Source organism: Anabrus simplex, chromosome 1 (assembly GCF_040414725.1).
Source record: "Anabrus simplex isolate iqAnaSimp1 chromosome 1, ASM4041472v1, whole genome shotgun sequence".
In the NCBI taxonomy this organism is placed as follows: Eukaryota; Metazoa; Arthropoda; class Insecta; order Orthoptera; family Tettigoniidae; genus Anabrus; species Anabrus simplex.
In genome coordinates, this window is record NC_090265.1 from 1,692,443,593 (window position 1) to 1,692,460,151 (window position 16,559).

At 42.8% G+C, this 16,559-nt stretch overlaps 1 protein-coding gene across 3 annotated transcripts in view; it reads right to left on the minus strand.

Moving 5' to 3' along the window:
• Positions 1 to 15,072, minus strand: part of LOC136858690 (SET domain-containing protein SmydA-8) — a 97,093-nt gene extending 82,021 nt beyond the window's left edge. The window contains exon 1 of one of the 3 annotated variants that reach the window (XM_067138424.2): positions 14,811 to 15,068. In XM_067138424.2, the coding sequence (XP_066994525.2) occupies positions 14,811 to 14,816 (6 nt within the window). In that variant the 5' untranslated portion in view covers positions 14,817 to 15,068. Of the gene's footprint in view, positions 1 to 14,810 lie in introns of all 3 variants that reach the window. The other 2 variants (XM_067138422.2, XM_067138425.2) reach the window with 2 other exon arrangements.
• Positions 15,073 to 16,559: the final 1,487 nt, after the last annotated feature.

Below are 16,559 nucleotides of genomic sequence, written 5' to 3' on the forward strand. Positions count from 1 at the left end.
TTCAAAAATCCGACTACCTCTGCCGGGGTTGCACCCGCTATCTTGGGATCCGGAGGCCGACACTCTACCACTGATCCACAGAGGCAGCTATAATAATAATAATAATAATAATAATAATAATAATAATAATAATAATAATAATAATAATAATGCTATTGGTTTTACGACCTACTAACTATTCTGAAGGTTTTCAGAGACCCCGAGGTGCCGGAATTTAGTTCCACAGGAGTTATTTTGCGTGTCAGTAAATCTACTGATATGAAACTGACGTATTTTAGCACCTTAAAATACCACTGTACTGAGCCAGGATAGAACCTTCCATGTTGGGGTCAGAAGGGGCAAGCGCCTCAACCATCTGAGCCATTATTATTATTATTATTATTATTATTATTATTATTATTATTATTATTATTATTATTATTATTATTATTATTATTTTGCTAGGGGCTTTACGTCGCACCGACACAGATAGGTCTTATGGCGACGATAGGATAGGAAAGGCCTAGGAGTTGTAAGGAAGCGCCCGTGGCCTTAATTAAGGTACAGCCCCAGCATTTGCCTGGTGTGAAAATGGGAAACCACGGAAATTATCTTCAGGGCTGCCGATAGTGGGATTCGAACCTACTATCTCCCGGATGCAAGCTATTATTATTATTATTATTATTATTATTATTATTATTATTATTATTATTATTATTATTATTTTGCTAGGGGCTTTACGTCGCACCGACACAGATAGGTCTTATGGCGACGATGGGATAGGAAAGGCCTAGGAGTTGGAAGGAAGCGGCCGTGGCCTTAATTAAGGTACAGCCCCAGCATTTGCCTGGTGTGAAAATGGGAAACCACGGAAAATCATCTTCAGGGCTGCCGATAGTGGGATTCGAACCTACTATCTCCCGGATGCAAGCTATTATTATTATTATTATTATTATTATTATTATTATTATTATTATTATTATTATTATTATTATTGTTGTTATAGGTTCCAAACGTCACGCACACTTCGAGTACTCGGAGCAGTTGATAAGGCGTTCCAAGTAACAACAACAACTACTACTACTACTACTCCAAGGTCACAAAAGAAAACTCACAGAATGAGGGCATGTTTACAAGTATAACCGCGAGCACTACTATCGCTGCTGCTCTTATTATAGATGGGCTGTCCTGGAATAGACTCGCACATCCATCACTGCTTTCGCTTTGTCCTCCCTCCTCTTGCTATCAGCTGCTCGTGTAAACATAATAACAAACCCCTGTGGGTGGTGGCGGTAGAACAACACCCATGATATCCCCTTCCAGTAGTAAGAGGCGACTAAAAGAAGCCTCAGGGGCTCTTAACTTGGGAGCGTGGGTTGGTGACCACGGGGCCCTTAGCTGTGTCCTGGCATTATTTCCAATTATTTGTGCCAAGCTCCTGACTTTCATCTTTCCTATCCGATGTTCCTTGCTCAACTCTTGTTCTTTTCCGACCCCGACGGTGTTAAATCACCCGAGGCCCAAGGAGTCTTTCATTTTTACGCTCTTCGTGGCCCTTGCCTTTCGTTGGCCGATACCTTCATTTTTTGAAGTGTCGTACCCCTCCAAGTTGTTTCTCTCTCTCGTTAGTGTTAATAAAGGTTGGTTTCCCAGTTGTACTTTCTCTTAAAACAAAAATCACCGCCACCACGACCACCACCACCACTTCGAACCTGACTCAGACCGCTGGTATTTGTAAGCACTCAAATTCATCAGCTTTGTGTCGGTCACCTAAAAAAAAAAACCACCTGCGGTGCAAAATTCCGTCACCTCGCGTCTCCTATACCCATAAATATAGTTAACGGGACGTACAATTAGTAACATAAAGTAGGCGTCAGAAAGCACATTCGGTCGTACAATTGTGCTAGTTTCTCACGTGCGACACAGATCACATCCGCGACCGATCAGGGTGAAGAAAAAGCGTCGGATTATTATTATTATTATTATTATTATTATTATTATTATTATTATTATTATTATTATTATTGCTGGGTTGAGTAGCTCAGAGACTGTAGAGTGCTAGCCTTTTCAGCCCAACTAGGCAGGTTCGATATTATACGCCAGTCTCGTGTCGGTAGATTTACTGGCACGTAAAAGAACTCCTGCGGAACAAAATTCCGGCATCTCAGAATCTACCGAAACCGAAAGAGTAGTTTGTGGCGCGTAAAATAATCATGTATTTATTATTATTATTATTATTATTATTATTATTATGATTATTATTATTATTAATATTATTATTATTATTACAAAACAAACCCTTCGAGGAACATCCCATTAGAGTCTTGGCTGCCCAACGAGATGAGCTGCATATACTCGATTGCCACGTTGTCAGCGTGAAGAGATTCTAAGCCATATTGTTTGGCTTTCTTGACCGGGTCTGCTGTCTCTCGTATTAGGTAGCTTCTCACTTGGGTTGATGAGGCTGAGTAAACCACGCTCTATCCCTCTCTCCAGAATTTAAATTTCTGGATTGGCAGGCAATCAAACCAGTGCTCTCTAAGTAAGAGGCATGCACGCTACCCTTACTCCATTATTATTATTATTATTATTATTATTATTATTATTATTATTATTATTATTATTATTATTATTATTATATCCGGCTCCATGGCTAAATGGTTAGCGTGCTGGCCTTTGGTCACAGGGGTCCCCGGTTCGATTCCAGGATTTTAACCATCAATGGTTTAATTTCGCTGGCACGGGGGCTGGGTGAATGTGTCGTCTTCATTCTTATTTCATCTTCATCATGACGAGCAGGTCGACTACGGGCGACAAATCAAAAGACCTGCACCTGCCTAGCCGAACATGCCCTTGGACACTCCTGGCACCAAAAGACACACGCCACTTCATTTCATTATTATTATTATTATTATTATTATTATTATTATTATTATTATTATTATGACTGAAAAGTTGTAAAATTTCTCCTCCTCCTTAGTCTCACAACTGAAGTCTTAGTATCGCGATATATTCTTTACTTTTCTATTCAATAGAATTCACCAGCAGTCGTCATTGTCTGCGGTCTTTTGCTTTCCGGATTGTCACTCGCAGAGGTGCATAAGCAGTAGAGGTGATTGGGAATTAGAAGTGTGTGTGTGTGTGGGGGGGGGGCAAAATCTGTATAGACAACAAAACGTTTGTGGGTAATAGCGGGGTGGGGTGGGGGGCGGGGTATAATATAAAAAACTGAAGAAAAAAAGCTACAAAATAGTACGGTTTTTAATGCTCTCTGAGCGAATTTCAACGGAGTGGTAAAGCTTGAGAGTTTAACAACTTAAGCGATGTAATAATAGTAATAGGTTTTTTTGACCGGGCGAGTTGGCCGTGCGTGTAGAGGCGCGCGGCTGTGAGCTTGCATCCGGGAGATAGTAGGTTCGAATCCCACTATCGGCAGCCCTGAAAATGGTTTTCCGTGGTTTCCCATTTTCACACCAGGCAAATGCTGGGGCTGTACCTTAATTAAGGCCACGGCCGCTTCCTTCCAACTCCTAGGCCTTTCCTATCCCATCGTCGCCATAAGACCTATCTGTGTCGGTGCGACGTAAAGCCCCTAGCAAAAAAAAAAAATAGTTTTTTGAGATTTCTATTCAATACTATACAATTAAACTTTTACAAAGGGACAATATTAACCATGTATTACAATTAAATAGAAGTATGGCATGATTATACACTCAAAAATCGTTTAGCATTTGACCACACACTAAAAAGCTAACAGACGCTAAAGAGACAGCCAGACTGACGAATGCGCGCGGCAAGCGGGTGAATCATACCTCAAGCGTCCATGATCTCTTTTTTTTTTTTTTTTTTTGCTAGTGGCTTTGCGTCGCACCGACATAGGTAGGTCTTATGGCGACGATGGGATAGGAAATGAGTAGGAGTTGGAAAGAAGCGTCCGTGGGCTTAAATAAGGTATATTCCCAGGATTTGCCTGGTGTGAAAATGGGAAACCATGGAAAAACATCTTAAGGGTTGCCGACAGTGGGATTCGAACCCACTATTTCCCGGATGCAGCTCACAGCCGCGCGTTCTGTCCATTATCTTGGCACAAAAAAGTACACCCCTGCTGCCCTTCCTCAGAGCTCATGCAATGTGTCCACTACTTGCTGTGGCGCTATACAAATCGCTTAGCCGCGACACATGACATTTTGTGCGTATTATCGCTAATGATTTTGTTAATAATGAAATAATGTAAAGGAAATAATTAGCTGATAACACAACAAGGCATGCACAATTTGCTTGTTTTAATAGTTCCTAGTTCAAGACGGATAAAATTGAATAAAAATGTAATGTTTTTACATCAAGTGGGAGTGGGGGAGGGGGGGGGCAACTGTGCGTGAGTTGCGTCTTTGATCTGGTCTATCCACCTTGCGGTATCTTTTGCACGTGGCCTGATCCTCTTAGACTACTCTTCCTTGGATAACTTGTTTTCCAAGGCTGTCTTCTCTCCTTACAACGTATCCAAAGAACTGAAATGTCCTCTATCTAACAAGAGCTGAATGTCGCTTGGGACCTAAGTTTATGGAGGAGTTAGATCTCTCCGTCCTAGATATTCGTAATATCTTCTGCCAACACCACATTTCGATGTCTTCATCGTCCATGATTCGCAGTCGTAGAAGAAGACTGAAAATAACAATACATGAACCAGACGTGTCCGTCTCTGTGGTGTAGTGGTTAGTGTGATTAGCTGCCACCCCCGGAGGTCCGGATTCGATTCCCGGCTCTGCCACGAAATTTGAAAATTGGTAGAGGGCTGGAACGGGGTCCACTCAGCCTCGGGAGGTCAACTGAGTAGAGCTGGGTTCGATTCCCACCTCAGCCACCCTGGAGGTGGTTTTCCGTGGTTTCCCACTTCTCCTCCAGGCAAATGGCGGGATGGTACCTATCTTAAGGCCACGGCCGCGTCCTTCCCTCTTTCTTGTCTCTCCCTTCCCATCTTCCCATCCCGCCGCAAGTCCCCTGTTGAGCATAGCAGGTGAGGCCGCCTGGGCGTGGTACTGGCCATCCTCCCCAGTTGTATACCCCGACCCAGAGTCTGAAGCTCCCGGACACTACCCTTGAGGCGGTAGAGGTGGGATCCCTCACTGAGTCCGCGGGAAAAACCGACCCTGGAGTGTAAATAGATAAAGAAGAAGAACCAGACGTTTCATTGTCTTTTTACTAAATGCTCGATCTCGCCAGATCGTTCGGAGCTTGTCCATAGAAAGTTTTCCAAGAGCAATTAAGTCTTCTTCTGATCTTCTCACAGCTGCCGGTATTGCTCAGCAAGGTGCCAAGACAAACAAATTCATTTATAACGTGTACTTCCCCCAGACACCCACCAAATTTGAGATTCCTTCCTCTATCAAAAACCATCATCTTAGTCCTAGCCCGCCTGATGCCTTGATCGTTCAGGCGTCAAGTCTATATGGTCTGAGATCTTGGTTAGCTGGTTCGTGCCCTGGTGGTGGGAAAAACAATCCACTATCAGAATGTTTGTTAGTAGGGTGGCAGAAGTGGTGGTATACAATTTCAAATCACTAACTTGTGTGCCAAAAGCATGAATTTATTTCCAAATACCGAGCGAGTTGGCTGTCCGGTTAGGGTCGCATAGCTGTGAGCTTGCGTTCGGGAGATGGTGGGTTCGAACCCCACCGTCGGCAGCTCTGACGATGGTTTTCTGTGGTTTCCCATTTTCACTTCAGGCAAATACTGGGGCTGTACCTCAATTAAGGCCACAACCGCTACCTTCCCAATCCTAGCACTTTCCCATCTTTCTGCCACCAAAAATCGTCGATGAGTTAGTGGTGATTATTGTTTTAAGAGTAATTAAAACCGGGCAACCATCCTCAATTAATATTAATCAGAGGGAAAAAATGGAAGGGGTTCGATACTTAGAAAAATGAAGGTATCGGCCAAAGCAAGACAAGAGCCACGAAGGGCGTGAAAATGAAAAACTTCCTAGGCCTCGGAAACCTAATATGGTAGGAGTCGCAAAAGAACAAAAGTTGACCAAGAGAGGTGAGGAACCTGGCACAAGTAAGTGGAAACAATGCCAGGACTTAGTTAAGGGCCCCGTGGTCACCAAACCATGCTCTCAAGTTAAGAGCTCCTGGAACCCCTTTTAGTTGCCTCTTACGACAGAATGTTATTCAACCACCCCTACCCACACGGGATATTCGGTGTGTTAGTGTGACGTTAAACTACAGTACTAGCAAAACATGCAATATCTCTCTGCAGTGAGTATATGGAGTGAGGTCATTGGATGGTGTTGATGGTGATTCGTCCCACGTTAAGCCTTGAGTAGACCCCTTGATGTTTTTCGATAGCAGTAGGCTATGTGCCGACACCGGTATCTTCACTCTATATCATCACCCCACATCCAGACGTGAAGGTCACCCATGTATGTCCAGACAAAATGCAAAAATCTTCAAGTGTTTGCAAAGTTTACAATGTTTTATTCTTGAATGCGTTATAAACTCATTTACAGATGTGTATTTCTTTTAATCTATATATAAAATACGAGTTTTGTCTGTACAATGCTCAGAATTTGAAAAGAATGGTATTTCTGTATCGGTCGTGTCCACAGTAACAAGAAAATGCACTTTTTACTTTTCCGTAATTTATGTCTGTCTGTCTGTCTGTCTGCCTGTCAGTATGTATGTATGTATGTATGTATGTATGTATGTATGTATGTATGTATGTATGTATGTATGTATGTACAAGCATCACTAGAAAACAGATAAAGAGAATTTAATGAAAATTGGTATGCAAAGTAGGGGAATAAGCCGCTACAATCTAAGCTATAAATAATTTTATTCACGCTGATAGAAATGGTAGTTTAGGGGAAGGGCTAAAATTAATTTTCAAACATTTAAATTACTCGTGGTCCTAAACTGGTAGGCAAAGTCAGGAAATAAGTTGCTACGATCTAGGCTATAAATAATTTTATTCTCGCTGAGTGAAATGGTAGTTTAGGGGAAGGCCTAAAATTTAATTCTTAAATATTTACGTCATTAGTGGTCCTATCTCATTGAAAAATGGTATACGAAGTCGGAGAACTACAATCTAGGCTATAAATTATTTTATTCACGCAGAATGAAATGGTAGTTTAGAGGAAGGCCAAAAATATAATTCTCAAATATTTATATTATTAGTGGTCGTATCGATACATACTACATAACCAAAGTTATATAGAATTAAATTTCCGACCATTTATGTCTTATACATTTTTAGCATACCGGCTATCATAACACAGATATTCATGAATTTGTATTTTTGTTGCTAAGTCCATTTCGACGCCGAGCCACGAGAAATTCGGTTTACAGAATTTAATGAAAATCGGTATATAGAGTCGGGGAATAAGAAACTACAGTCTAAGCTATAAATAATTTTATTCACCCCGGATAAAATTGTAGTTTAGGGGAAGGCGCCTAAAATTTAATTTTTAAATACCTATGGTTTTGGTCCTATCGAAAAGTACTAGATAACAAAAGTTAGAGAGAATACAATTTCCGATCATTTATGTTTTATTCAGTTTTACCGTACCGACTATGATGAGTGGTATTTCAGAGTCGGAAGAAAACTAAATGTGAAGGCCTATAATATCGAAAGTGCATAACATTGACGAACAATAATATTACATTGGCCATTGTTTGTTGTGATGTTATTTGTCTCTTATGCTGCCTCTCAACTCCGATAGATGGGATTATTGCTGCGTATCGAGTATAATAGACTGACTGAATATTGGCGGGAAATAGCCGGGGAGTTAGAAAACTTTCTTCTTTAGCATGCCATTCCTCTGGTTCATAACATTTTCTGATACAGCTGGTACGTAACACACTGGTTCTTCATAGTACGGTATTCCAGTTATTCGATCCCTACTCTGACGCGCTGTTTCGAATGAGCAGTGTGCACTTAAGGCAGAGGTTCACTTAGTAGTAGTAGTAGTAGTAGTAGTAGTAGTAGTAGTATGACCTGGTCTAGAATAACAATTTAGGCCTATTCCAAATTATAGCACCGCATTTCACTAAATAACTCAAAATTCATCCCAGAAAGGGGCCGTTTCTTAAGAAAAGCTTCTTCCTCTTCAGTTTTAATAATTCTATATTTAATTTATTCCAAATTATCAGTGAAGAGGGGGTTTTTCCGCCGCCAGTGTAGTGAATTAATATTTTCTACTCATCGGGTATTTCTAGGAAGCAGATAAGTAAAAGGGCACAGTTTTTGCCTTGGGAGTCTCCACTATTCGACCCTCTCCCCGCCGATAAAAGACGAAGTGTGTTCACGAATCACGGCTGTCTGCGGCTTGGTCATTCCAGCTCTGGAACTTTGGACTGTTAGATCGGCAGTGTAGTACTGTTCGTTAAAAGTGAGAAAATATGTGGTGTTTCATTTGATCGAGTATATCATATGAAAGCATTGCTTTTAATCGCGCCATTCCTACTGATGTCATTGTAATGTATGTTCATTTCAGTTGGGAAAACCACTAAGACAGTCTTTCTGAGGATGTAAAAGGGCAGGTGGAGAGTGTCTACCATTATAAGGAAAACTCCCCAACCTGATTGTAACTGATGGTATGCAAGCGAGTCTACAATTACAGTGAAAATTCCCTAACTCAGTCTTCATATGAGAAAAGATGTTTGGCGACTTCCCCAACGCGTTCCTAGAGTAACGTTAAGAGCTATGCAATTTAATACAATCTTGCTCATAACGTGTACACTAGAATTCCATATGTAATGTAGAATTCCGTAGCGAAGCTCGGATATATAAGCTAGTATTTAGATAATTCTACATTCTGTCAGAAAAACAGTCCACTGAACTACAGCAACTGTCACGACAACATTGGTCATTTTGACTTAGTGCACGCTGACAGTAGCGGCATTCCTCTCTGAGTAGTTTATATCACGTCGATGACAGCAGGAACAATATCCATTAGTTTACTACCCACCACCCCAATAACTTTGCGCTTGGAAGATAGTAAGAGGTGTTTCACACTAGTCCAGTGGTGAATGATTTTTAGTAGCTCTACTAAAGAAGAACAAGGCAAGTAGGTGGGGGCGGGTGGTTTGAGTTCAGACAGGGTCCAGTTGTTGTTCACGTGTCGACTGTTGGGGAGTGTGAGTGCAGGATGTCCGGCACCATGGCTAAATGGTTAGCGTGCTGGCCTGTGGTCAGGGGGGTCCGGGTTCGATTCTCGGCAGAGTCGATAATTTTAACCACCATTGGTTAAATTCGCTAGCACGGAGGCTGGGTGTATGTTTCGTGTTCATCATCATTTCATCCTACGGGCATCAAAACAAAAGACCTGCACCGGGCGAGCCGAATACTGTATGTCCTCGGACACTCCCGGCACTAAAAGCCATACCCCGTATCATTTTTACTGCAGGATGATCGAGAGAGAGAGGGCGAATAGAACTAGGTTTATCCTGGAAGAGGCGGAAGAGGAGATTAAAAGTGAAAACAAGAGAAAATGGATACGGGAATGGATTGATCGAAGGAATGTGGATGGAGCCACCAATGCGCTTCCAAAAGTACTCCCAGCTGAAGACCCAAATGAAAACATTTCCTCGCTGACAAAGTGGAAGGTTGTTCAAATTTTCTATTAGAAAAGTACAGGCTAAAATCCAGTGTACCGATATCCATCTAAGAAAACTCATACCTACAAAAACAAAACTAGAAACATTTCTTGCTACTGGATGCAGTAATGTTAATAACGTTAATTTCATAATGTTTATCCGATCTCCTCGTCATTCCCACTCTGGGTGTGGGTGGTAGAATAACACCCACAATATACCCTGTCTGTCATAGGAGGCGACAGAAAGGGGCCCTTGAGGCTCTCAATTTGGGAGTGTGGTTTGCGACCACGGGGCCCTTAACTAAGTGCTGACATTGCTTCCACTTACTTGTGTCAGACCCCTCACTTACATCTATCCTACCCAACCTCCCTTGGTCAACTCTTGTTCTTTTCCGACCCCGACGGTATTAGGTTTGCAAATCTTAACGAGTCTCATTTTCATACCTTTCGTGGCCCTCGACTTTCTTTCTTTCATTTCTCGGTTGTGCCATATCCATTCAATTTTTTCTCTCTGATTAGTGTTAAGTACAGGATGGTTGCCTAGTTGCACTTCCTCTTAAAACAATAATCACTACCACTACCACTCCTCACTTTCATCTATCCTACCCGACCTCTCTTGGTCAATTCTTGTTCTTTTCTGACCCAAACGGTATTAGGTGTCGAGCTTAGGGAGTCTTTCATTTTCACGCTCTTCGTGGTCCTTGTCTGTGTCTTCCTTTGGCCAATTCCTTCAGTTTTTGAAGTCCGTGGTTTCCCATTTTCACACCAGGCAAATGCCGGGGCTGTACCTTAATTAAGCCCACAGCCGCTTCCTTCTAATTCCTAGGCCTTTCCTATCCCATCGTCGCCATAAGATATATCTGTGTCAGTGCGCCATAAAAAAAAACGAAGTTTCTGATCCCTTCCTTTTTCCTGCCTGATTAGTGTTAACGACCGCCTCTGTGGTGTAGTGGTTAGCGTGATTAGCTGCCACCCCCGGAGGTCCGGGTTCGATTCCCGGCTCTACCACGAAATTTGAAAAGTGGTACGAGGGCTGGAACGGGGTCCACTCAGCCTCGGGAGGTCAACTGAGTAGAGGTGGGTTCGATTCCCACCTCAGCCATCCTGGAAGTGGTTTTCCGTGGTTTCCCACTTCTCCTCCAGGCGAATGCCGGGATGGTACCTGACTTAAGGCCATGGCCGCTTCCTTCCCTCTTCCTTGCCTATCCCATCCGATCTTCCCATCCCTCCACAAGGCCCCTGTTCAGCATAGCAGGTGAGGCCGCCTGGGCGAGGTACTGGTCGTTCTCCCCAGTTGTATCCCTGACCAAGAGTCTGAAGCTCCAGGACACTGCCCTTGAGGCGGTAGAGGTGGGATCCCTCGCTGAGTCCGAGGGAAAAACCGAACCTGGAGGGTAAACAGATGATGATGATGATTAGTGTTAACAGAGAATGGCTGACCTGTTGCACTTCCTCTTTAAACGATAATCACCACCACCATTACCTCTCTCCTCGTCATATAAGAATGTTAAACCTACAACCTGTTTTCCAGTCAGGTATGGCTGCCGAAGCCTGTCGCACTCACCTGGGGCAACGATTAATGACTGACAGATGAAATGAAATTATATTGGCGAGTGTTGCTGGAATGAAGGATGACAGGGAAACCGGAGTACCCGTAGAAAACCTGTCCCGCCTCCGCTTTGTCCAGCACAAATCTCACATGGAGTGACCTGGATTTGAACCACGGAACCGAGCGGTGAGAGGCCGATGCGCTACCTGAGCCACGGAGGCTGCTCGTCATATAACAATGTTATAATTGTAAATAGGTGTAAATACACACTTCTAGTCGGAAGTTTTTAATTTTCTGTTTGCTTTCTTTCTCGTGAAACCCTGGTATTCTCCTAGCCTTTTTGTAACCCATCGATTGCAGTGCATTGGCTGCTTTGTATTAGGGCAGATTTATGTTCCACAAGGACTTCTGTTCCACGTAAGCAGTAAAGAATTTGACTGTTGTGTCATCACTCTAACGAGTCATGTTGCCGAAACAAGATACAAGGGTGACTGCTGAGAGAAATATGCGGAATGATAATGAACAAACTACTAAACAGATCGCGACTGACCTGTCTAAAGCATTTGTTAGGGTGGATCATGGGAGACTACCGAAAAAAAACGAGTGCAATTGGACTAGAAAAAAGACTGACTGAATGGGTTGCCATATTTCTAGAAAATAGATCTCAGAGATTTAGAGTAGGCGAAGCTTTATCTGCTCCTGTAATAATTAAGAGGGAAATTCCTGAAAGCAGTATTATTGAACCTTTAAATTTTCTTATATATATAAATGATATGAGTAAAGAAGTGGCATCATAGTTGATCCTTTGAAATAAATAATTGAAATGTCAGTTGTGTATGTATTTACGCGTCGCTATATGGATATGTTGTACACTATTCCAATTGTCTTTGGAACTGTCACCAATCATCCTAGCGAACCCGAAAACTGTTGAGTAAATATTAATACCGATCATTTTGGGTATTTTCTTTTTCATCTCTTCTGGCCCCCATGCCGATAGAGGCTGAACTTGGAATTGACCAGTATCCCAAATTCAGTCCGCCTCTGTGGTGTAGTGGTTAGCGTGATTAGCTGCCACCCCCGGAGGCCCGGATTCGATTCCCGGCTCTGCCACGAAATTTGAAAAGTGGTACGAGGGCTGGAACGGGGTCCACTCAGCCTCGGGAGGTCAACTGAGTAGAGGTGGGTTCGATTCCCACCTCAGCCATCCTGGAAGTGGTTTTCCATGGTTTCCCACTTCTCCTCCAGGCGAATGCCGGGATGGTACCTAACTTAAGGCCACGGCCGCTTCCTTCCCTCTTCCTTGCCTAACCCTTCCAATCTTCCCATCCCTCCACAAGGCCCCTGTTCAGCATAGCAGGTGAGGCCGCCTGGGCGAAGTACTGGTCATACTCCCCAGTTGTATCCCCCGACCCAGAGTCTGAAGCTCCAGGACACTGCCCTTGAGGCGGTAGAGGTGGGATCCCTCGCTAAGTCCGAGGGAAAAACCGAACCTGGAGGGTAAACAGATGATGATGATGATGATGATGATGATCCCCAATTCATCTCAGCTACTCCAACAAGTATAGATTTGACACCAATATTTTTCGTTTTCGATTATGTTTACATATCACTCACCCTCCCCTCGCCACGCGTGCAGCTAGGGTTGCTAGGGATGTCTTATCCACACAGTATTTCTCTCCAGATAAATCTTATGTGTACCAAGTTTGGTTGAAGCTATAGGTTTGCCTAAAGTCGCCCATCACTTTTAATCGTTTAGCTTTGCCGATGTTTCTACGTAAAGATATGCTCCTTACCTGTGTACAATACGCTACGTAAAGTATGTATTGCGGGCTAGGGAAAGCTTTCGCCTGTAATTATTGGATTGGTCCTTTAGTGATTCGATTTTAGAATTACTCAAAGTCGATTGAACTTAGAGACCTATCAGTGCCTGATAATTCATCGCCACGTGATTCCGGAGAGAAGAAAACAAAATTGAAGCAAATAGGTCCAGTAAACGGCCGGACGGACTGGAGAAATCTGTTTAAGTAAACTTTTAAAATGTATATTAGGGTCTTCAATTTTATTCTCTGAATTAACTGAGGGTCTCCATAATCTATCTACAACTAGTTCAGTGGACTCGCTTATTTCAATATCTATCATTATTAAATCATTAAATAATGAGTCTAATCATCGTCGACTTACTTCATAGCCTATTTGTCCGGCTCCATGGCTAAATGGTTAGCGTGATGGCCTTTGGTCACAGGGGTCCCGGGTTCGATTCCCGGCAGGGTCGGGAATTTTAACCTTAATTGGTTAATTTCGCTGGCACGTTGGCTGGGTGTATGTGTCGTCTTCATCATCATTTCATCCTTAGCACGACGCGCAGGTCGCCTACGGGTGTCAAATCAAAAGACCTGCATCTGGCGAGCCGAACTTGTCCTCGGACACTCCCGGCACTAAAAGCCATACGCCATGTGTGTGTGTATAGCCTATTTCATGGCTGAGTCCATTATTCTTGTAGGTAAACTATCGTCCTCCATTCGCCTCACATGACCCCATTATCAAAGCTAGTTGATTCGTACAGTTTCATCTATCGATTTTGTTGCTAACGTAGCCTTTTTGTTAAACTAGTAGTATTTCTTGTAATATTTTCTTTCGATGGAATTGCTTGTTGTACTCTTCTTGTTGTTGTTGTTGTTGTTGTTGTTGGATATTTAAATTTTAACTTTGCTTTATTATTACTTGTAACGTTAAGCTAGTTGTACCGGGTGAGTTGGCCGTGCAATTAGGTGCGCGCAGCTGTGAGCTCTCATCCGGGAGATAGTGGGTTCGAACCCTACTGTCGGCAGCCCTGAAGATGGTTTTTCCGTTGTTTCCCATTTTCACACCAGGCAAATGCTGGGGCTATACCTTAATTAAGGCCACGGCCACTTCCTTCCCATTCCTAGGCCTTTCCTGTCCCATCGTCGCCGTAAGACCTATCTGTGTCGGTGCGACGTAAAACAAATAGCAAAAAAAAAAAAAAAAAAAAAAAAACTAGTAGTAAGCTCAACCTATAGTATTGTAAGCCGTAGTGTTAAGCACTGGGAATACTTAAGTTGTATGTGGAATTGTATATGATGATGCTGGATTTAGACTGTTAAACTAGTAGTATTTCTTGTAATAATTTCTTTCCAGAGAGCTGCTTGTTGTACTCTTTGTTATTGTTGTTATTTAGTAATTATGTTTTAACTTTCCTTTGTTATCACACTACTGTAAGTGATCAATGCCACCGGTATATTTCCCAATTGCGATGTATTTGTTAATAATAATAATAATAATAATAATAATAATAATAATAATAATTTATCTTCGCCCTGCTGCCATTGTTCCCACCTGTTTCTACAAGCAATATTATTCTCGCAACTTCCATATCTGTTATTCTAACCCACCCCTGTCGAGCCTTAATCATTTGTTTGGTTTCTCTGTTTACAAAATATAAGAAAATGGCTCGCCGGTCGCTATTATCTTAAAACAGTCCTGATAACATTCTTGATTATGCCAGGACCGTTACGTACTAACGTATTTTACACTGATCTTGGCGTTCTGACGTAAGGATCACGAAATAACTACAGTACAACACATGCGAAAACACTTTCCTATGTCATATAAGTCTTCACCGCCTTGAATTTGTCTAAATAGGGAAACATTTTCAGAGAATTTACTTACGGACATCTTGTCGAACGGGCCCAACCGAGCAGCTCACGAATCTGGAGCGCGAAGTCACTGTCTCCGTTTCTTGTATAAAGAAAATAAAAATAAATATTGCATACACTAACTCAGACAGTCGAAGACAGGACTGCGCAGGACAATACTTTATACACGAAAAATCTCTCTATTTGTTATTTAACCAGTTGTCAACTGATCGAACTGAAGAATGAGGTAATACTAAAAAGAAGAGGCAATAAAGCAAGAGGTGTAGCACAACTCTCAATGGCACATGGCGAGGACATGCTACTATTTCTGTCTGGTCTGCTCTAGGATAGCTAGCAGCCAGCCAATTCTGTGAGGAAAGAATAGGCTGTCCAGTGTGTTTAGCAGCGCGCGCGTCAGGGGTATCCACAGCGTCCTGTCCTCGATTCTATTACTGACTGGCTTTGGGTTCGCATTGTTGACAGGACTACATTGGGAACACTGCAGCATCGGAGGTGAACGCATAATAATAATAATAATAATAATAATAATAATAATAATAATAATAATAATAATTATTATTATTATTAGCCGACCCCGAGGTGTAGGGGTAGCGTGCCTGCCTCTTACCCGGAGACCCCAGGTTCGATTTCCGGCCAGGTCAGGGACTTTTGCCTGGATCTAAGGGCTGGTTCGGAGTCCACTCAGCCTACGTGAATACAATTGAGGAGCTGTCTGACGGCGAGATGGCGGGCCCGGTCTAGAAACCCAAAATTAACGGCCGACCACACGACTCCTCAAAATCTGCAGGCTTTCGAGCTGAGCAGCGGTCGCTTGGTATGTCAAGGCCCTTCGGTGCTGTGGCGCCATGGAGCTTGGTTTGGTTTATTATTATTATTATTAAAATATTATTAAAATAATTAATAATAATAATATTTAATAATAATATCCGCCTCTGTGGTGTAGTAGTTTGCGTGATTAGCTGCTACCCCCGGAGGCCCGGGTTCGATTCCCGGCTCTGCCACGAAATTTGAAAAGTGGTACGAGGTTTGGAACGGGTCCGCTCAGCCTCAGGAGGTAAAGTGAGTAGAGGTGGGTTCGATTCCCATCCCAGCAATCATCGAAAAGGTTTTAGGTGGTTTCCAACTTCTCCTCCAGGTAAATTCCGGGATGGTACCTAACTTAAGGCCACGGCCACTTCCTTCCCTCTTCCTTGTCTATCCCTTCCAATCTTCCCATCACCCACAAGGTCCCTGTTCAGCATAGCAGGTAAGGCCGCCTGGGCGAGGTACTGCTCCTCCTTCCCCAGTTGTATCCCCCTGACCCAAAGTCCCACGGTCCAGGACACGGCCCTTGAGGCGGTATAGTTGGGTTTCCTCATTGTGTCCGAGGGAAAAACTAACCCTGGAGATTAAACGGATTAAGAAAGAAAGAGAGGAATAACTAGAAGAGATGAGAGGTGTGGAACTAAAGGAGGTCACAGGGCTAATTGCAAATACAAGATCGTGGAGACGCGTATTTAATTCACAGAGAAATACGTAACAGCCTATAATAATAATAAGGATAGACTGAAAAACTGGAAGTTAGGGAGAGAAGAATTCTCAAAAAGACCCAAGTTCTGGTAATGGTGGATGGGGAATACAGGAGGCGTCGCAATTTAGAACTCTACTCCCATATAGAAAGGCTGTATTATTACGTCAGGAAAAGGAGGATAGCTTTCTATGGTCATGTGCGAAAACTGCCTCTCAACAGACTGAACAACCGTCTGTTCAGTTTCCGGCGAAA